Source organism: Coregonus clupeaformis, chromosome 2 (genome assembly GCF_020615455.1).
Source record: "Coregonus clupeaformis isolate EN_2021a chromosome 2, ASM2061545v1, whole genome shotgun sequence".
Classification (NCBI taxonomy): Eukaryota; Metazoa; Chordata; class Actinopteri; order Salmoniformes; family Salmonidae; genus Coregonus; species Coregonus clupeaformis.
In genome coordinates this window covers 16519143-16541400 of record NC_059193.1, presented here as the reverse complement: position 1 = coordinate 16541400, position 22258 = coordinate 16519143, and the positions used below count along the sequence as shown (strand labels likewise).

The 22258-nt window shown below is 41.0% G+C and overlaps 2 protein-coding genes and 1 pseudogene across 5 annotated transcripts in view; 2 read left to right on the top strand and 1 right to left on the bottom strand.

The window, feature by feature from the left end:
• Positions 1–88, top strand: part of LOC123492711 — a 1568-nt pseudogene extending 1480 nt beyond the window's left edge.
• A 4651-nt stretch (positions 89–4739) lies between these two features.
• The window catches only part of LOC121530927 (sideroflexin-1), a 37823-nt gene continuing 20304 nt past the window's right edge, over positions 4740–22258 (bottom strand). Inside the window, exons 4-11 of the mRNA XM_041836314.2 lie at positions 16395–16493; positions 14274–14349; positions 13559–13644; positions 13156–13283; positions 12900–12949; positions 11810–11859; positions 5799–5846; positions 4740–5017 (exon numbers count right to left, since the gene is read on the bottom strand). Coding sequence (XP_041692248.1) covers positions 4921–5017; positions 5799–5846; positions 11810–11859; positions 12900–12949; positions 13156–13283; positions 13559–13644; positions 14274–14349; positions 16395–16493 — 634 coding nt within the window. The 3' untranslated portion in view covers positions 4740–4920. The remainder of the gene's footprint in view (positions 5018–5798; positions 5847–11809; positions 11860–12899; positions 12950–13155; positions 13284–13558; positions 13645–14273; positions 14350–16394; positions 16494–22258) is intronic.
• Positions 5861–11803, top strand: LOC123493057. 4 transcript variants are annotated; one of them, XM_045226741.1, is made up of 2 exons: positions 5861–9019; positions 10637–11803. In XM_045226741.1, the coding sequence occupies exon 1, from the start codon at positions 7445–7447 to the stop codon at positions 8804–8806; it is 1362 nt and encodes a 453-aa protein (XP_045082676.1). In that variant the 5' UTR covers positions 5861–7444; the 3' UTR covers positions 8807–9019; positions 10637–11803. The 4 variants fall into 3 exon arrangements, with proteins under 4 accessions (XP_045082661.1, XP_045082668.1, XP_045082676.1 ...); XM_045226726.1 differs by having other exon boundaries at positions 5861–7517; XM_045226733.1 differs by having other exon boundaries at positions 10957–11803.

The following is a 22258-nucleotide window of genomic DNA, read 5'->3' as shown; positions in this document are numbered from 1 at the left end:
CTCAGAGGGCACCAGGAAGACTTGGGTCAGTAACAACTGGGTCTCAGAGGGCACCAGGAAGACTTGGGTCAGTAACAACTGGGTCTGAGGGCACCAGGAAGACTTGGGTCAGTAACAACTGGGTCTCAGAGGGCACCAGGAAGACTTGGGTCAGTAATAACTGGGTCTCAGAGGGCACCAGGAAGACTTGGGTCAGTAACAACTGGGTCTCAGGGAGCACCAGGAAGACTTGGGTCAGTAACAAATGGGTTTTTGGTAGATGAAGGATAGTAGATTGTAAGTCATCTTCATTCATATTGCGGTCATGTCTGATCATGCCAGAAGTCTGCTTGTTAGCTGAACTGTCCAGTAGAGGCTTGGCATGCGTTTCATTCATCTGCATTGCTGCACTTTCACCGTGAATGATGTAATCATGCAACACAATGTAGTCACCTACTGGTTCCTCCACATTAGATGCCAGTTTCATTGTGCTCTTATATGCATAACACAGTGTCAGTCAGAATATGCATCTAGCCATCCAGGAGGGTGTTGTGTGTGGAAGGCATTAGTGTTTGTATTTATATAGGTTCTATAATTCTTCTTGGAATAAACTGCTTTGACGTTGTTCTTCTGTTTATTATTTTTTGTTGAGAAACACAGGATCATTCTGGCACATCAAACCCACTTGATTAGCTTTTTAAATGGTTAAAACATTCCTATTGCAGTAAAATGCACTGTGGTGGAAAAGGCCTCTGCTGTGTCCAACCTTGACCAGTAGATGGCAGTAGGCAAGCAGTGGTTCTGCCTGTCTGGGTTTGAATGAGAGCAATGATGAAAGATGAGGAAAACTTTATTTTATAGACTTTTTCATATTTGATTATTTTGTTACATGGAGACGGAATAAACCATGTGACCTGACCAGGGGAAACTCTAGTCAGGCTCCAGGCTCCAGTCCTGCCCTCCAGGACATCTACAGGCCCCGGTGTCACAGGAATACCAAGAAGATCATCAAGGACCTCAGCCACCCAAGCCACGGGCTGTTCACCCCGCTACCATCTAGAAGGTGGAGACAGTGCAGGCGCATCAAAGCTGGGACCGAGAGACTGATGAACAGCTTCTATCTCCAGGCCATCAGACTGTTAAACAGTCACCACTAGCCGGCCTCCGCCCAGTACCCTGCCCTGAACCTTAGTCACTGTTACTAGCCAGCTACCACCCGGTACCTTAGAGACATTTAACACTGGTCACATTAATAATGTTTACATACTGTTTAACCCACTTCATATGTACACAGTGTACAAAACATTATGAACACCTGCTCTTTCCATGACAGATTGACCAGGTGAAAGCTATGATCCCTTATTGATGTCACCTGTTAAATCCACTTCAATCAGTGTAGATGAAGGGGAGACAGGTTAAAGGACTTTTTTTTAAGCCTTGAGACGGATTGTGTATGTGCCATTCAGAGGGTAACTGGGCAAGACAAAACATTTAAGTGCCTTTGAACAGGGTATGGTAGTAGGTGCCAGGCGCACCGGTTTGCGCCAAGAACTGGAACGCTGCTGGGTTTTTCACGCTCAACCGTTTCCCGTGCGTATCAAGAATGGTCCACCACCCAAAGGAAAATTCAGCCAACTTGGCACAACTGTGGGAAGCATTGGAGTCAACATGGGCCAGCATCCCTGTGGAACACTTTCGACACATTGTAGAGTCCATGCCCCGACGAATTGAGGCTGTTCTTAGGGTAAAAGGGGGGTGGAACTCAATATTAGGAAGGTGTTCCTAATGTTTTGTACACTCAGTGTATATGCTGTATTCTAGTCAAGGCTCATCCTATATAAAACTACTTCTGTACACAACTTTTATATTCATATACTGTCCATGCATACCATTTATATAGATATTTCTTCATTTCATGTTTTGTATTGAATTTTTTGTATTCTGTGTGTATTGTTATTGTGTTGCTAGATATTACTGCACTGTTGGAGCTAGAAACATGAGCATTTAGCTGCACCTGCGATAAAAATCTGAGAATCTGTACATGACCAATAAACTTTGATTAGTTTTATTAGTAAAAACAGTACAACCCTTTGAGATTTCATAATTTTTTATTTCATCCAGTTAGTCTAGACATTACAACATCCCAAATTTACTGCAAAAAAACTATTAAATACTATTAACAGTATTCCATAATACCCTTTCTTAAAAATACCAATTTTATTTAGATTACTGTAAACTGTCATGACTTATTCCTCCAGTGGATTTGTATCACTTTGGCTAGATTGACATTGCAGCAGATTGATTTGGCAGATAGACTGAAGGCCTGTGAAACATTTATTGTTATTTACCTAAGATTTTTATTTTGTAATAATTAAGGTTTGTTCGGGCAGGTTTGTGTGGCATTTCTTGGGGTTTAATACATCAAGTTAAAGACTACGGTAAAGAGACACTCATACATTGTCCGCTGGTTGCAAATATTCAGTTATTAGAATCCATTGTGCTTATCTCTCACTAATTGTTGGTTTTTCAAAGTTACATTAATCTACTTGATTAATGAATGTGCTTTGTCACATTAATTATGTATTGGACTTGAAGTTTGAAATACTGAGAATTAGAAATAAGCATTATCTCAGATCAACCATCAATCACAATATTGTGCTTTTTCATGTTGTATTTTCCAAACATCGCATTCACAGTTTTACATATGAAAAACATCAAACAATGAACAGATGCTCAGACCGTGATTCAATCCAAGGCGCGTTATAGAGCAGCACACTATAACATAATTTACACTTGAGCCAACGTGCAGCGTTTACCGTGAATGTGATCTCTGTGAACGTCAGAGAAATTGCCTTTAAAAAAGGTGCATTCTCAGTCCAATGCACTGCTCTACAACACGCCTTAGATTGAATCCCTGCCTCAGTTTGAATTAGACCTGCCGATGCTCCATTTAACTACTGAAATACACGGAAACATTATCCAGAGCCTCTTCATACCATCTGTAAGAACAACGTCTATAGCAGGATTCTCTCTGAAAAGACTTATATAGAACCGTACAAGTCAATACTGTAGATATTTTTCATACTTAAACATTGAAACACCTTACAAAAATCACATAATGCGATGAAGAAGGAGGATACTATTATCAACCAAACAGAATGTTCACAGTAATGATTTAAAACATTTTTTTTAAATTACACTTCCATTTTCTTTTCAGACATAAACTCTTGGAATAAACAGGATTGAAACTATCAATTTCTCTATTGTTTCTCTGTATGCGTCACTTTTTAAGGTACTGGTAATGCTATTATCTAGAGTTATTTTTGTTATTATTAACTGATGTTTCTGTGGTCCCTTGTTTAACAACATGACAGTGAATTTGAGTGAATCTTCCAGCAGGAAATCATTCACTATTCCTCAAATTCATTGTCATATAGATTTTAAATTAGGGATTGACAAATACGCATAAGACATGCTGCGCTTTTGTTTAGCCTGAGACAGCAGAGTAGCACAATAAACGAACATACCATCAGCTCTTTGGCACATGGGTCAGCAAGGTCTGTGGGTGTCTCATGACTGGGTTGCATTCAGGACCGCAAGGTTTTGCTCTTAACAAGGAATACCACTCTGAACACTTCTTAACACCTTGAAATAGATCACTACTTTCATTTCAAGGCAAGACGGCATGGCGGATTCTGCTTTAAGGGGAGATTTGGCACCCCTACATATCAAACTGTAGAAGGTATTTGTAGAACGTAAGATTTGTCATTGTTTTGAAACAGAGCTGCAGCGGATGCCACCCTGAATGTAGCCCTGAAGTGACTACACAGACAGACTAGTTGACTCTGTCTGAAACACACCTGTAACCAACCATATGACATATTATCAGACTTATGAGGAGTGGTTTGTTCATGCATGGTTTGGGAAGCAGAATAAATAGTCAGGAATAAACGTAAATGATATGAAGATATTGCATCAAAAGCACCAGTAACATACGGAACAATGGTTATTGTAGACCATTATAAGATCTCACATTGTTAGACGGAGAAAACCCTGGTCATGGAACCAATGTAGACAGCATCCCAAATGGCACCCTATTTCCTACATAGTGCACTACTTTTGGCCAGAGCCCTATGGGAATAGGGTGCCATTTGAGACGTAGCCCTGGCGAAGTTCACTCATTTGGCAAATATGAATTCATTCAAATGCACTGGATGTCGTATTGTTATTATCTGAAATGGCGCTAATATATTACTATTAAGAGGTTGTGTATTGTTGAGAGGTCTCACAAACCGTTGTTGAGATTTGGCAAATACTTGAATTGAATTTTGGAGTAGGCATCATTGTTAGATTAAGACTGAATAATACTGATTACTGCTATTGTTACAAATACAGGAATAGAGTCCCTGTTATTTTGCTTGGTTCCCCACTGAACACAAACAACTGTTTTTAATATGAAAATGTTTTGGCACCAATATTGCCCCAAAAACAATAACTGACAATAGGACTGCATGGGAATACAAACTAACAAACGTCTATGTTAGAAGCTTCTCTTACTGGAGACCCAAACCACCATCATCACAGCGCCACAATAACAATGAGACAATATCTTTCTACAATTAAAAATAAATCAAACATAACAGCGACAAGGCAAACAACTCAAAAAGACTGAGGGAGACGGAGAGAGGGGAGAGGGGAGGAGGGAGACGGAGAGAGGGGAGGAGGGAGACGGAGAGGAGGGAGAGGGGAGGAGAGGGGGAGGAGGGAGACGGAGAGAGGGGAGGAGGGAGGAGGAGAGGAGGGAGAGGGGGGAGGAGGGAGACGGAGAGGAGAGTTGAGGATGAAAGGCTAAACTTTGGCACACAGAATGAGGAGGCTGGGGGTGGTGTCTGCTGTGAGGGTAGTATGGCAGTGCAAGGAGGCTACTGTTGGGTTGGACACTCATAGTCCTTTATTGAAGTAGACCCTCTCCACCCCGGGGTGGCTCACACGGATCTTCTCCTGAAGCTCTGGCTCCAATCGGCTTACTGACATAGAGCTGGAGGAGAGAGGGAGAGAGAGAGAGAGAGAGAGAGAGATGGGAGCGAGAGAGAGAGATGGGAGCGAGAGAGAGAGATGGGAGCGAGAGAGAGATGGGAGCGAGAGAGAGATGGAAGCGAGAGAGAGAGAGAGATAGAGATGGGAGTGAGAGAGAGAGAGATGGGAGAGAGAGAGATGGGAGCGAGAGAGAGAGAGAGAGATGGGAGAGAGAGAGATGGGAGGGAGAGAGAGAGAGAGGGAGAGAGAGAGAGGAGAGAGAGAGAGGAGAGAGAGAGAATGAGGAGAGAGAATGAGGAGAGAGAGAGAGATGGGAGCGAGAGAGAGATGGGAGCGAGAGAGAGATGGGAGCGAGAGAGAGAGAGAGAGATAGAGATGGGAGCGAGAGAGAGAGAGATAGAGATGGGAGCGAGAGAGAGAGAGATGGGAGAGAGAGAGATGGGAGCGAGAGAGAGAGATGGGAGCGAGAGAGAGAGATGGGAGAGAGAGAGAGAGATGGGAGCGAGAGAGAGAGAGAGATGGGAGAGAGAGAGAGAGAGAGAGAGAGAGAGAGATGGGAGCGAGAGAGAGATGGGAGCGAGAGAGAGATGGGAGCGAGAGAGAGAGAGTTAGAGATGGGAGCAAGAGAGAGAGAGAGATGGGAGAGAGAGAGATGGGAGCGAGAGAGAGATGGGAGCGAGAGAGAGAGATGGGAGAGAGAGAGAGAGAGAGAGAGAGAGAGAGAGAATCCAACGTTATGCACCATTCCTGATCAACACACCTAGCAATGATGATTCACTTACCTCTTCTGGGGGAACAGTGCACAGCACAGTGGAGTGGCGAACACCAGGCTAAAAGACAAGCACACAAAAGGGTCAGCAGCACATCTACTAAATAGATCTAGTAGATTAGATACCATAGCTATAATGTGTGACCCTTTAAGACAAAATGTTGCTTTAAAACAGCTGTTGTGATATCTAAATGTATATGTTTATGTTTACTTTACAGTATATGTCACAGGTTCTTCACAGCGTTTACAGTATATGTCACAGGTTCTTCACAGCGTTTACAGTATATGTCACGGGTTCTTCACAGCGTTTACAGTATATGTCACGGGTTCTTCACAGCGTTTACAGTATATGTCACAGGTTCTTCACAGCGTTTACAGTATATGTCACAGGTTCTTCACAGCGTTTACAGTATATGTCACGGGTTCTTCACAGCGTTTACAGTATATGTCACGGGTTCTTCACAGCGTTTACAGTATATGTCACGGGTTCTTCACAGCGTTTACAGTATATGTCACAGGTTCTTCACAGCGTTTACAGTATATGTCACGGGTTCTTCACAGTGTTTACAGTATATGTCAAGGGTTCTTCACAGCGTTTACAGTATATGTCACGGGTTCTTCACAGCGTTTACAGTATATGTCACGGGTTCTTCACAGCGTTTACAGTATATGTCACGGGTTCTTCACAGCGTTTACAGTATATGTCACGGGTTCTTCACAGCGTTTACAGTATATGTCACAGGTTCTTCACAGCGTTTACAGTATATGTCACAGGTTCTTCACAGCGTTTACAGTATATGTCACGGGTTTTTCACAGCATTTACAGTATATGTCACAGGTTTTTCACAGCGTTTACAGTATATGTCACGGGTACTTCACAGCGTTTACAGTATATGTCACAGGTTCTTCACAGCGTTTACAGTATATGTCACGGGTTCTTCACAGCGTTTACAGTATATGTCACAGGTTCTTCACAGCGTTTACAGTATATGTCACGGGTTTTCACAGCGTTTACAGTATATGTTACGGATTCTTCACAGCGTTTACAGTATATGTCACAGGTTCTTCACAGCGTTTACAGTATATGTCACGGGTTTTCACAGCGTTTACAGTATATGTTACGGATTATTCACAGCGTTTACAGTATATGTCACAGGTTCTTCACAGCATTTACAGTATATGTCACGGGTTCTTCACAGCGTTTACAGTATATGTCACAGGTTCTTCACAGCATTTACAGTATATGTCACGGGTTCTTCACAGCATTTACAGTATATGTCACGGGTTCTTCACAGCGTTTACAGTATATGTCACGGGTTCTTCACAGCGTTTACAGTATATGTCACGGGTTCTTCACAGCGTTTACAGTATATGTCACAGGTGCTTCACAGCGTTTACAGTATATGTCACGGGTTCTTCATAGCGTTTACAGTATATGTCACGGGTTCTTCACAGCGTTTACAGTATATGTCACAGGTTCTTCACAGCGTTTACAGTATATGTCACGGGTTCTTCACAGCGTTTACAGTATATGTCATAGGTTCTTCACAGCGTTTACAGTATATATCACGGGTGCTTCACAGCGTTTACAGTATATGTCACAGGTTCTTCACAGCATTTACAGTATATGTCACAGGTTCTTCATAGCGTTTACAGTATATGTCACAGGTTCTTCACAGCGTTTACAGTATATGTCACGGGTGCTTCACAGCGTTTACAGTATATGTCACGGGTGCTTCACAGCGTTTACAGTATATGTCACGGGTTCTTCTCAGCGTTTACAGTATATGTCACAGGTTCTGCACAGCGTTTACAGTATATGTCACAGGTTCTGCACAGCGTTTACAGTATATGTCACGGGTTCTTCACAGCGTTTACAGTATATGTCACGGGTTCTTCACAGCGTTTACAGTATATGTCACGGGTTCTTCACAGCGTTTACAGTATATGTCACAGGTTCTGCACAGCGTTTACAGTATATGTCACAGGTTCTTCACAGCGTTTACAGTATATGTCACAGGTTCTTCACAGCGTTTACAGTATATGTCACGGGTTCTTCACAGCGTTTACAGTATATGTCACGGGTTCTTCACAGCGTTTACAGTATATGTCACGGGTTCTTCACAGCGTTTACAGTATATGTCACAGGTTCTTCACAGCGTTTACAGTATATGTCAAGGGTTCTTCACAGCGTTTACAGTATATGTCACGGGTTCTTCACAGCGTTTACAGTATATGTCACGGGTTCTTCACAGCGTTTACAGTATATGTCACGGGTTCTTCACAGCGTTTACAGTATATGTCACAGGTTCTTCACAGCGTTTACAGTATATGTCACGGGTTCTTCACAGCGTTTACAGTATATGTCACAGGTTCTTCACAGCGTTTACAGTATATGTCACGGGTTTTTCACAGCATTTACAGTATATGTCACAGGTTTTTCACAGCGTTTACAGTATATGTCACGGGTACTTCACAGCGTTTACAGTATATGTCACAGGTTCTTCACAGCGTTTACAGTATATGTCACGGGTTCTTCACAGCGTTTACAGTATATGTCACAGGTTCTTCACAGCGTTTACAGTATATGTCACGGGTTTTCACAGCGTTTACAGTATATGTTACGGATTCTTCACAGCGTTTACAGTATATGTCACAGGTTCTTCACAGCGTTTACAGTATATGTCACGGGTTTTCACAGCGTTTACAGTATATGTTACGGATTCTTCACAGCGTTTACAGTATATGTCACAGGTTCTTCACAGCATTTACAGTATATGTCACGGGTTCTTCACAGCGTTTACAGTATATGTCACAGGTTCTTCACAGCATTTACAGTATATGTCACGGGTTCTTCACAGCATTTACAGTATATGTCACGGGTTCTTCACAGCGTTTACAGTATATGTCACGGGTTCTTCACAGCGTTTACAGTATATGTCACGGGTTCTTCACAGCGTTTACAGTATATGTCACAGGTGCTTCACAGCGTTTACAGTATATGTCACGGGTTCTTCATAGCGTTTACAGTATATGTCATGGGTTCTTCACAGCGTTTACAGTATATGTCACAGGTTCTTCACAGCGTTTACAGTATATGTCACGGGTTCTTCACAGCGTTTACAGTATATGTCATAGGTTCTTCACAGCGTTTACAGTATATATCACGGGTGCTTCACAGCGTTTACAGTATATGTCACAGGTTCTTCACAGCGTTTACAGTATATGTCACAGGTTCTTCATAGCGTTTACAGTACAGTGGGGAAAAAAAGTATTTAGTCAGCCACCAATTGTGCAAGTTCTCCCACTTAAAAAGATGATAGAGGCCTGTAATTTTCATCATAGGTACACGTCAACTATGACAGACAAAATGAGAAAAAATATTCCAGAAAATCACATTGTAGGATTTTAAATGAATTTATTTGCAAATTATGGTGGAAAATAAGTATTTGGTCAATATCAAAAGTTTCTCAATACTTTGTTATATACCCTTTGTTGGCAATGACACAGGTCAAACGTTTTCTGTAAGTCTTCACAAGGTTTTCACACACTGTTGCTGGTATTTTGGCCCATTCCTCCATGCAGATCTCCTCTAGAGCAGTGATGTTTTGGGGCTGTCGCTGGGCAACACGGACTTTCAACTCCCTCCAAAGATTTTCTATGGGGTTGAGATCTGGAGACTCCAGGACCTTGAAATGCTTCTTACGAAGCTCACTCCTTCGTTGCCCGGGTGGTGTGTTTGGGATCATTGTCATGCTGAAAGACCCAGCCACGTTTCATCTTCAATGCCCTTGCTGATGGAAGGAGGTTTTCACTCAAAATCTCACGATACATGGCCCCATTCATTTTTCCTTTACACGGATCAGTCGTCCTGGTCCCTTTGCAGAAAAAACAGCCCCAAAGTATGATGTTTTCACTCCCATGCTTCACAGTAGGTATGGTGTTCTTTGGATGCAACTCAGCATTCTTTGTCCTCCAAACACGACAAGTTGAGTTTTTACCAAAAAGTTCTATTTTGGTTTCATCTGACCATATGACTTTCTCCCAATCCTCTTCTGGATGCACTCTAGCAAACTTCAGACGGGCCTGGACATGTACTGGCTTAAGCAGGGGGACACGTCTAGCACTGCAGGATTTGAGTCCCCTGGCGGCGTAGTGTGTTACTGATGGTAGGCTTTGTTACTTTGGTCCCAGCTCTCTGCAGGTCATTCACTAGGTCCCCCGTGTGGTTCTGGGATTTTTGCTCACCGTTCTTGTGATCATTTTGACCCCACGGGGTGAGATCTTGCGTGGAGCCCCAGATCGAGGGAGATTATCAGTGGTCTTGTATGTCTTCCATTTCCTAATAATTGCTCCCACAGTTGATTTCTTCAAACCAAGCTGCTTACCTATTGCAGATTCAGTCTTCCCAGCCTGGTGCAGGTCTACAATTTTGTTTCTGGTGTCCTTTGACAGCTCTTTGGTCTTGGCCATAGTGGAGTTTGGAGTGTGACTGTTTGAGGTTGTGGACAGGTGTCTTTTATACTGATAACAAGTTCAAACAGGTGCCATTAATACAGGTAACGAGTGGAGGACAGAGGAGCCTCTTAAAGAAGAAGTTACTGGTCTGTGAGAGCCAGAAATCTTGCTTGTTTGTAGGTGACCAAATACTTATTTTCCACCATAATTTGCAAATAAATTCATTAAAAATCCTACAATGTGATTTTCTGGATTTTCTTTTCTCAATTTGTCTGTCATAGTTGACGTGTACCTATGATGAAAATTACAGGCCTCTCTCATATTTTTAAGTGGGAGAACTTGCACAATTGGTGGCTGACTAAATACTTTTTTTCCCCACTGTATATGTCACAGGTTCTTCACAGCGTTTACAGTATATGTCACGGGTGCTTCACAGCGTTTACAGTATATGTCACGGGTGCTTCACAGCGTTTACAGTATATGTCACGGGTTCTTCTCAGCGTTTACAGTATATGTCACAGGTTCTGCACAGCGTTTACAGTATATGTCACAGGTTCTGCACAGCGTTTACAGTATATGTCACGGGTTCTTCACAGCGTTTACAGTATATGTCACGGGTTCTTCACAGCGTTTACAGTATATGTCACAGGTTCTGCACAGCGTTTACAGTATATGTCACAGGTTCTGCACAGCGTTTACAGTATATGTCACAGGTTCTTCACAGCGTTTACAGTATATGTCACAGGTTCTTCACAGCGTTTACAGTATATGTCACAGGTTCTTCACAGCGTTTACAGTATATGTCACAGGTTCTTCACAGCGTTTACAGTATATGTCACAGGTTCTTCACAGCGTTTACAGTATATGTCACAGGTTCTTCACAGCGTTTACAGTATATGTCACGGGTTCTTCACAGCGTTTATGTCCTGACTGATATACTGTAATAGGGTCCAAATGGTGGTTTATCAACAGTCCAAATGGTGGTTTATCAGCAGTCCAAATGGTGGTTTATCAGCAGTCCAAATGGTGGTTTATCAACAGTCCAAATGGTGGTTTATCAACAGTCCAAATGGTGGTTTATCAACAGTCCAAATGGTGGTTTATCAACAGTCCAAATGGTGGTTTATCAACAGTCCAAATGGTGGTTTATCAACAGTCCAAATGGTGGTTTATCAGCAGTCCAAATGGTGGTTTATCAGCAGTCCAAATGGTGGTTTATCAACAGTCCAAATGGTGGTTTATCAACAGTCCAAATGGTGGTTTATCAACAGTCCAAATGGTGGTTTATCAACAGTCCAAATGGTGGTTTATCAACAGTCCAAATGGTGGTTTATCAACAGTCCAAATGGTGGTTTATCAGCAGTCCAAATGGTGGTTTATCAGCAGTCCAAATGGTGGTTTATCAACAGTCCAAATGGTGGTTTATCAACAGTCCAAATGGTGGTTTATCAACAGTCCAAATGGTGGTTTATCAACAGTCCAAATGGTGGTTTATCAACAGTCCAAATGGTGGTTTATCAACAGTCCAAATGGTGGTTTATCAACAGTCCCTTGCTGGCCACTTACCAGAATCCCACCAAGACCACTTGAATAGGTGCACTCATCCATGGGAACTTCTGAAAATACCAGAAACAATGAGAAAAACAAAGGAAGGGATATCTGATGGAAAATTGTACGTTTGTGCTTTTCTATTAACCAATTTCTGTGTTCTATGATTGTGCTTTTCTAATAAACAATTTCTGTGTTCATGCAAGAGACTTATTGAACGAATCCTCACTATCAGTATCTGCAATTTGGCAGACCCTTGTTTTGAGAACGAAAGATATCTCAGTTTCAAGGTCTCAGTTTAGAGAGAAGAAGCCTTGTGAGGTATTGGTCTGTCACATGCATGAACCAGGATTGGTCGGTCACATGAATGAAGCAAACGTTAATGATGAATTAATTATAAATGATGAATAAGCTAAATCATGCAAATATAACTTGTCTGTATGTAATTGAACTAACGGGACTGCCCCGGGTAGAGCTCCTGATCGACATGTGTACTTGGTGCATTGAGTTGGTTGGAACCTCTCTAGCGAGCTGATAATAAAGAATGATTCATTTAAGATTGACTTCGTTTGTCCCTGTTTCCTCACACTCACTGATCACTGAAAGGGCTGGAGCGCTATAGGCAAAATGGCTGAGGGCTATAGGCAATATGGCTGAGGGCTATAGGCAATATGGCTGAGGGCTATAGGCAAAATGGCTGAGAGCTATAGGCAATATGGCTGAGGGCTATAGCTTAGTAGGCACTATTATGTTTCTACCTATCCAGTTAGTTTGGATCAGGATGAGGAAATAGGCCACATAGGAAAGGAAATTACTTCAGAGCATTTGGATTTAGCCGCTGACTGTGTCTAGAAGACTGCTATGGAGGACCATGTGAATACTGGAGTCCCTCGATGGCGTGCTCACACAACGACAGGCCATTATATATACTGTCTCTAGTATAGCCACTTATCAAAAGGCTTAGTGCTATCATATATATGAGAAAAGAATAGATATCATTTAGATATGAAAAAGTAAGGCTGACTGCCATCATTAATATGAGAAAGTAAGTGAATATACAATACATCATACGTGAACAAATAAAATGATAAAATGGTGTGAATAATACCTTCAGGAAGGCTTTCTTTTCCAAGGTGTTCATTAAAAATGGAGGGATAGCTGAAAACAAAATAGTGAAATAAAATGTTAATCCTTTATAAACGTTTATTCATACATCATAATCAAACATTACATTTCACTTGACAACATGGTGGATTTCAACCTTTTATCATTTCCAATGTATCATCTTGAGTTGCCAGTTTGGAGCCAAAGATCCCATTGGGTTGCCAGATTGGGTCTCCTAAAGCATATTACGTAATACATACCCATTCCAGGAGAGGCCATGAGGATTCTAGACACCACCACCTGGGAGATAGCCTGCTTAGCGGCGGTCGTTGACTCTCCTAACCGGTTATCGTTCTCGTCTGTTATCGGAATGCCGTGTTTGAGTTCCCTGGGAGGAGGAAGTAGAAGTAGAAGTAGAAGAAAAACAACTGGCATTGACGGTAAAGACGCTTCCTGTTGAAAGACCTCGTTCCAAGTTGTGGAAAGAAAGATGGAAATAAGCGTTTAAAAACGAGGGAATTGTAGAGACACCTAATCAACACTTCAAACATTTCACACTACATTTTAGTAGAGAATTTTGAATAAAAACCACTTAAAATGGTGAGTGCATATTTGCAAAGCCACATTTTCAAACAGGAGGAGGTACAGACTAGTTGGTCTTACCGTTGCCTCATGAGAGGGATGTTGATACAGTTAGCAGCAGCAACAGCAGCGAAGGGAACTAACCTCCCTACGAGGGGAGATATGTGCTGGACAACAACAACACAGGTTGGAGTAAACAGACAGGCAGGGGGTGAAATTGATCTATACATTCTAATAGAATTATTCGGCAAGGCTTATTTTTCCAAAGCTGAAAGCTCTTTGTGCATGTCATGACAGGTATTATGAGTGACATTTGGTTCCACAGTGGGAATACTGTATGAAATACACAACATTTTATTTATCTTTCAACACATTGACTAACCAGCAAAGCAGGCAGCAGGCAAAATATGTAGACTACTTCATGGTTACTATTCACTTCTATTCATGGTTACTATTCACTTCTATTCACTATTTTGGACATTATAACTATTCTGGACATGATAACTACTCATGATAACTATTCTGGACATGATAACTATTTTGGACATGATAACTATTCTGGACATGATAACTATTCTGGACATGATAACTATTATGGACATGATAACTATTCTGGACATGATAACTACTCATGATAACTATTCTGGACATGATAACTATTCTGGACATGATAACTATTCTGGACATGATAACCACTCATGATATGACTTGTGAGTAGCTAGGTTTGATAACACTGCCATGCGATGTGGTTGATGGTAAATGAATGAATGGGAACAGGGTTTATATGGGTTAATACCTTTGTTAGTGCATTTAGCCCTAGAGCGGTGGCTACTGCCCCTGTGGTAGCTGAAACATAGGCTGTGCCAAGCTGACTGCGAATGAGAGATGCATTCATCAATTCACATATTCATACTCATTCACATATTATCCAAAACGCAAAACATGAAAAGGGTTAATAGGTACCAGAAACACACCAGACAAAAAACTACAGGCCACCATGAACTAAAAACTACAGGCCACCATGAACTAAAAACTACAGGCCAACATCAACTAAAAACTACAGGCCACCATCAACTAAAAACTACAGGCCACCATATGAACTAAAAACTACAGGCCACCATATGAACTAAAAACTACAGGCCACCATGAACTAAAAACTACAGGCCACCATCAGCTAAAAACTACAGGCCACCATGAACTAAAAACTACAGGCCACCATGAACTAAAAACTACAGGCCAACATCAACAAAAAACGATATAGAACAGGCTATTCAACTAGCGGCCCGCAGGCCAGATCCAGCCCGTTTATTAATTTAGACTGGTCCTTTATTCAATTCTGAACATTAGTAAAAGATCTGCAAAAAAATCCCAGCCAAAATCCGACGTTCAGTGGCAAAATTACAAGCACTATGGTGGTTGTATATGGTGTGGTTTCTAGCGGTTTCTAGTGGTTTCTAGCGCCTATGTGGCATGTTGATTTCTTCTTCATATGAATTTGTCTCTAGCGTTTGAACAGCTTAAGCTACAAAATATTCTGAGCCCATTCCTGAAAGCTATGACTCTTAGGAACACGGACCTGCTGTTTTCCCCTCGTTAGAAGGGAGGGTGACAAAAAAACACCTAATGACTGAGGGACATTTCTGACTGGAATTTGGCATTACCTGATTTGACACACACTATATATACAAAAGTATGTGGACACCCATTCAAATTAGTCGATTCTGCTATTTCAGCCACACCCGTTGCTGACATGTGTATAAAATCGAGCACACAGCCATGCAATCTCCATAGACAAACATTGGCAGTAGAATGGCCAGTACTGAAGAGCTCAGTGACTTTCAACGTGGCACCATCATAGGATGCCACCTTTCCAACAAGTCAGTTTGTTACATTTCTGCCCTGCTAGAGCTGCCCCCGTCAACTGTAAGTGCTGTTATTGTGAAGTGGAAACGTCTAGGAGCAACAAAGGCTCAGCCGCGAAGTGGTAGGCCACACAAGCTCACAGAACGGGACCAAGTGCTGAAGCGCGTAGCACGTAAAAATCGTCTGTCCTCGGTTGCAAACCTCACTACCGAGTTCCAAACTGCCTCTGGGAGCAACGTCAGCACAAGAACTGTTAGTTGGGAGCTTCATGAAATGGTTTTCCATGGCCGAGCAGCCGCACACAATCTTAAGATTACCATTCGCAATGCCATGGTTCGGGCTAGGCCCCTTAGTTCTAGTGAAGGGAAATCTTAACGCTACAGCATACAATGACATTCTAGACGATTCTGTGCTTCCAACTTTGTGGCAACAGTTTGGAGAAGGCCCTTTCCTGTTTCAGCATGACAATGACCCCGGGCATTAAGCGAGGTCCATACAGAAATGGTTTGTCGAGATCGGTGTGGAAGAACTTGACTGGCTTGCACAGAGCCCTGACCTCAACCCTATCGAACACCTTTGGGAGGAATTGGAACGCCGACTGCGAGCCAGGCCTAATTGTCCAACATCAGTGCCCGAACTCACAAATGCTCTTGTGGCTGAATGGAAGGAAGTCCCCTCAGCAATGTTCCAACATCTAGTGGAAAGCCTTCACAGAAAAGTGGAGGCTGTACTTTTAAGACGCTTTTAATAGTTGTTTAAATAAATAAAAATGGTGAGCTTTGTGCCTTTTCCTTTTCAATGATTATCAAATGTTTTGGTTGCCACCTCGACTTGGTTGAGCGCCCTCCATTTATTTCCTAATTACTTTTATCAACATTTAATTTAAAGAAAAGTTATTTATTGGTGCGTTGCTTTTTTATACAGTTCTTCCGAAGAATAATCACACATGGAAAATGTCCGGCCCCCATGCAATCAAACCTTTTTTTCATCTGGCCCCTGTAAGAATATACAGTAGTTAAATAGCCCTGATATAGAAACTATAACACCAACTTACTTGACTGAGAGAGGAGCATCTCCACTCCTATTGGTGTAGTTGACTATTGCATTGAAGGACTGATTGATCCACTGCCATAAGACTACGGCTGGAGTTGTCCTGAGGAGAGAGAGAGAGAGAGAGAGAGAGGGAGAGGGAGAGGGAGAGAGGGAGAGAGGGAGAGAGAGGGAGAGAGAGAGAGAGAGAGAGAGAGAGAGAGAGAGGAGAGAGAGAGGAGAGAGAGAGAGAGCGAGAGAGCGAGAGAGCGAGAGAGCGAGAGAGCGAGAGAGAGAGAGAGAGAGAGAGAGAGAGAGAGAGAGAGAGAGAGAGCGAGAGAGCGAGAGAGCGAGAGAGAGAGAGAGAGAGAGAGAGAGAGAGAGAGGGAGAGAGGGAGAGAGAGAGAGAGAGGGAGAGAGGGAGAGAGAGCGAGAGACACTATGGAACACAAAGCTTTTACGATCTCATCCTGGAATATACAAGGTCTGAGGTCATCTGCCTTTGGCCTAATGAGCAGGAACCCAGACTTCATAAAATACATTGGAAAAACAGACTGTCATCCTACAAGAAACATGGTATAGAGGAGACGGACCCACTGGTTGCCCTCTAGGTTACAGAGAGCTGGTAGTCCCATCCACCAAACTACCAGGTGTGAAACCGGGAAGGGACTCAGGGGGTATGCTAATTTGGTATAGAGCAGACCTAACCCGCTCTATTAAATTAGTCAAAACAGGAACATTTTACATCTGGCTAGAAATTAATAAAGGAAATTATCTCAACAGAGAAAAATTTCCTCATGTGTGCTACCTATATCCTCCCAATAGAATCCCCATACTTTAACGATGACAGCTTCTCCATCCTAGAGGGGGAGATCAACCATTTCCAGGCCCAGGGACATGTACTAGTCTGTGGCGACCTAAATGCCAGAACTGGACAAGACCTGACATTCTCAGCACACAGGGGGACAAACACCTACCTGGAGGTGACAGTATTCCCTCACAAATATGCCCCCCTAGACACAACTATGACAAAACAACCAACAAAAATGGGTCACAACTCCTGCAGCTCTGTCGCACGCTGGGTATGTACATAGTCAATGGTAGGCTTAGAGGAGACTCCTATGGTAGGTACACCTATAGCTCATCCCTTGGCTGTAGTACTGTAGATTACTTTATCACTGACCTCAACCCAGAGTTTCTCAGAGCGTTCACAGTCAGCCTACTGACACACCTATCAGATCACAGCAAAATCACAGTCTACCTGAACAGAGCAATACTCAATCATGAGGCGTCAAAGCCAAAGGTACTGCACAATATTAAGAAATGCTATAGATGGAAGGAAAGTAGTGTAGAAACCTACCAAAAAACAATTAGGCAACAACAAATTCAATCCCTTTAAGACATGTCACGCTCTGGCTCCGGGACTTTGTATGTTGAGCCAGGGTGTGTTCGTGTCGTTGTGTTCTGTTTGGTTGGGTTGTCTATGTGGTTGTTTCCTTGTTTGGTCGTGTGACTCCCAATCAGTGGTAACGAGTGTCAGCTGTCGGCTCGTTATCTCTGATTGGGAGCCATATTTAAACTGTGTGTTTTCACCTTGTGTTTGTGGGTTTTTGTTCCTGTACAGTCATTGTCACTGTGGACTTCACGTATCGTCATTTGTTTTGTGGTTTTCGTGTTTAGGCTTTAATTGAATAAAGTCATGTTCACCTTCAACGCTGCGCATTGGTCCTCCTCATTAGACGATCGTGACAAGACAACTTAGTAGTTAGCCTAAACAGTATATTTGACCCCTTAGCTTCCCTATCAAATCTAAAAATGTCAAGCAGACAACCTAAGAAAATTAACAACAATGACAAATGGTTTGATAAAAAATGCAAAAACCTAAGAAAGAAATTGAGAAACCTATCCAACCAAAAACATAGAGACCCAGAAAATCTGAGCCTACGCCTTCACTATGGTGAATCACTAAAACAATACAGAAATACACTACGGAAAAAGAAGGAACATCATGTCAGAAATCAACTCAATGTAATTGAAGAATCCATAGACTCTAACCACTTCTGGGAAAATTGGAACACAATAAACAAACAAAAACAACACAAAGAGTTATCTATCCTAAACGGAGATGTGTGGATAAACCACTTCTCCTATCTTTTTGGCTGTATAACAAAGAACAAACAGCAAAAACATATACATGATCAATTACAAATCTTAGAATCAACTATTAAAGACGACCAGAACCCACTGGATTCTCCAATTACATTGAATTAACTACTGGACAAAATACAAACCCTCCAACCCAAAAAGGCCTGTGGTGTTGATGGTATCCTACATGAAATGATAAAAAAAATACAGACCACAAATTCCAATTGGCTATACTTAAACTTTTTAACATCATCCTCAGCTCTGGCATCTTCCCCAATATTTGGAACCAAGGACTTATATCTGTCTCCACTTTTGTGGATTGGGGTTTTGACCACAATAACTACCATGGGATATGCGTCAACAGGAACCTTGAGAAAATCCTCTGCATTATCATTAACAGCAGACTTGTACATTTCCTCAGTGAAAACAATGTACTGAGCAAATGTCAAAATGGCTTTTTACCAAATTACTGTATGACAGACCACGTATTCACCCTGCACACCCTAACTGACAAACAAACAAAACAAAAGCAAAGTCTTCTCATGCTTTGTTGATTTAAAAAAAAGCTTTTGACTCAATTTGGCATGAGGGTCTGCTATACAAATTGATGGAAAGTGGTGTTGGGGGAAAAACATACGACATTATAAAAAGTGTGCGGTTAAAATTGGCAAGAAACACACATTTCTTTCCACAGGGCTGTGGGGTGAGACAGGGATGCAGCTTAAGCCCCACCCTCTTCAACATATATACAGTGAGGGAAAAAAGTATTTGATCCCCTGCTGATTTTGTATGTTTGCCCACTGACAAAGACATGATCAGTCTATAATTTTAATGGTAGATTTATTTGAACAGTGAGAGACAGAATAACAACAAAATAATCCAGAAAAACGCATGTCTAAAATGTTATAAATTGATTTGCATTTTAATGAGGGAAATAAGTATTTGACCCCGTAGGCAGACCTGGCTCTCAAGAGAAGACAGGCTATGTGCACACTGCCCACAAAATGAGGTGGAAACTGAGCTGCACTTCCTAACTTCTTGCCAAATGTATGACCATATTAGAGACACATATTTCCCTCAGATTACACAGACCCACAAAGAATTCGAAAACAAATCCAATTTTGATAAACTCCTATCTCTATTGGGTGAAATACCACAGTGTGCCATCACAGCAGCAAGATTTGTGACCTGTTGCCACAAGAAAAGGGCAACCAGTGAAGAACAAACACCATTGTAAATACAACCCATATTTATGTTAATTTATTTTCCCTTTTTGTACTTTAACTATTTGCACATTGTTAGAACACTGTATATATACATAATGACATTTGAAATGTCTTTATTCTTTTGGAACTTCTGAGTGTAATGTTTACTGTTAATATTTATTGTTTATTTCACTTTTGTTTATTATCTATTTCACTTGCTTTGGCAACGTTAACATACGTTTCCCATGTCAATGAAGGCCCTTGAATTGAATTGAATTGTAAAATGTAATTGAATTGAGAGAGAGAGAGAGAGAGAGAGAGAGAGAGAGAGAGAGAGAGAGAGAGAGAGAGAGAGAGAGAGAGAGAGAGATGACAATTAATAAGATAAAGCACCTAACCCTGACAAATGGGGATTTCTTTGTGTACAAAACAAGGGAGTATAGAGAGATATCAGAGAGAGATGGGAAGCCATCAGGTAATAGCAGGCATAGCAGTGACACCACATCACACAACAACTGATCTACTCATCTTTTCAATTACACTCATCTCAAAAACACTGCAACCCTGTTTTGATTGATGAGAATGAATGATGAGAACGTTACATCCTTTTGGTGTCAAAATCTTACTGGTACTCTGCCTGCATTACCCACCAGCTACAGTATGAACTATCAGTGACACATGGGATGACCCGATTTCCCTTTCTATCACATCCTGTAGTAGAACAGATTATTATAACACTATCATCCTAATAGAACAGTCTCATAACACTATCATCCTAATAGAACAGTCTTATAACACTATCATTCTAATAGAACAGTCTCATAACACTATAATTCTAATAGAACAGTCTCATAACACTATCATCCTAATAGAACAGTCTTATAACACTATCATTCTAATAGAACAGTCTCATAACACTATAATTCTAATAGAACAGTCTCATAACACTATCATCCTAATAGAACAGTCTTATAACACTATCATTCTAATAGAACAGTCTCATAACACTATAATTCTAATAGAACAGTCTCATAACACTATCATCATAATAGAACAGTCTCACAACACTATCATCCTAATAGAACAGTCTCATAACACTATCATTCTAATAGAACAGTCTCATAACACTGTCATTGTAATAGAACAGTCTCATAATATAATAAAAATTAATATGCCATTTAGCAGACGCTTTTATCCAAAGCGACTTACAGTCATGCGTGCATACATTTTTGTGTATGGGTGATCCCGGGGATCGAACCCACTACCTTGGCGTTACAAGCGCCGTGCTCTACCAGCTGAGCTACAGAGGACCATAACACTATCATCCTAATAGAACAGTCTCATAACACTATCATCCTAATAGAACAGTCTTATAACACTATCATTCTAATAGAACAGTCTCATAACACTGTCATTGTAATAGAACAGTCTCATAACACTGTCATTCTAATAGAAGTATTATAACACTATCATTCTAATAGAAGTCTTATAACACTATCATTCTAATAGAACAGTCTCATAACACTATCATCCTAATAGAACAGTCTCACAACACTATCATCCTAATAGAACAGTCTCATAACACTATCATTCTAATAGAACAGTCTCATAACACTGTCATTGTAATAGAACAGTCTCATAACACTGTCATTCTAATAGAAGTATTATAACACTATCATTCTAATAGAAGTCTCATAACACTATCATCCTAATAGAACAGTCTCATAACACTATCATCCTAATAGAACAGTCTCATAACACTATCATTCTAATAGAACAGTCTCATAACACTATCATCCTAATAGAACAGTCTCATAACACTATCATTCTAATAGAACAGTCTCATAACACTATCATCCTAATAGAACAGTCTCATAACACTGTCATTTTAATAGAACAGTCTCATAACACTGTCATTCTAATAGAAGTCTTATAACACTATCATTCTAATAGAACAGTCTCATAACACTATCATTCTAATAGAAGTCTTATAACACTATCATTCTAATAGAACAGTCTCATAACACTATCATCCTAATAGAACAGTCTCATAACACTATCATCCTAATAGAACAGTCTCATAACACTATCATCCTAATAGAACAGTCTCATAACACTGTCATTCTAATAGAAGTCTTATAACACTATCATTCTAATAGAAGTCTTATAACACTATCATTCTAATAGAACAGTCTCATAACACTATCATCCTAATAGAACAGTCTCATAACACTATCATCCTAATAGAACAGTCTTATAACACTATCATTCTAATAGAACAGTCTCATAACACTATCATTCTAATAGAACAGTCTCATAACACTATCATTCTAATAGAACAGTCTCATAACACTATCATCCTAATAGAACAGTCTTATAACACTATCATTCTAATAGAACAGTCTCATAACACTATCATCCTAATAGAACAGTCTTATAACACTATCATTCTAATAGAACAGTCTCATGTGACGACCCTCCCACTCTGTCTGCCGTATTCTCTCTTTGCTCTTGTTTCCTTATTAGGATGCCGGTGGGC

Bases quoted from the DNA above. Each gene is read 5' to 3' on its own strand.
- LOC123493057 (XM_045226726.1), top strand. From the start codon at position 5,977: ATGTATATGTTTATGTTTACTTTACAGTATATGTCACAGGTTCTTCAC. The intron at 7,518-10,636 runs GTGCTTCACAGC...TATATGTCACAG, and splicing joins GTTTACAGTATATGTCACGG to GTTCTTCACAGCGTTTACAG.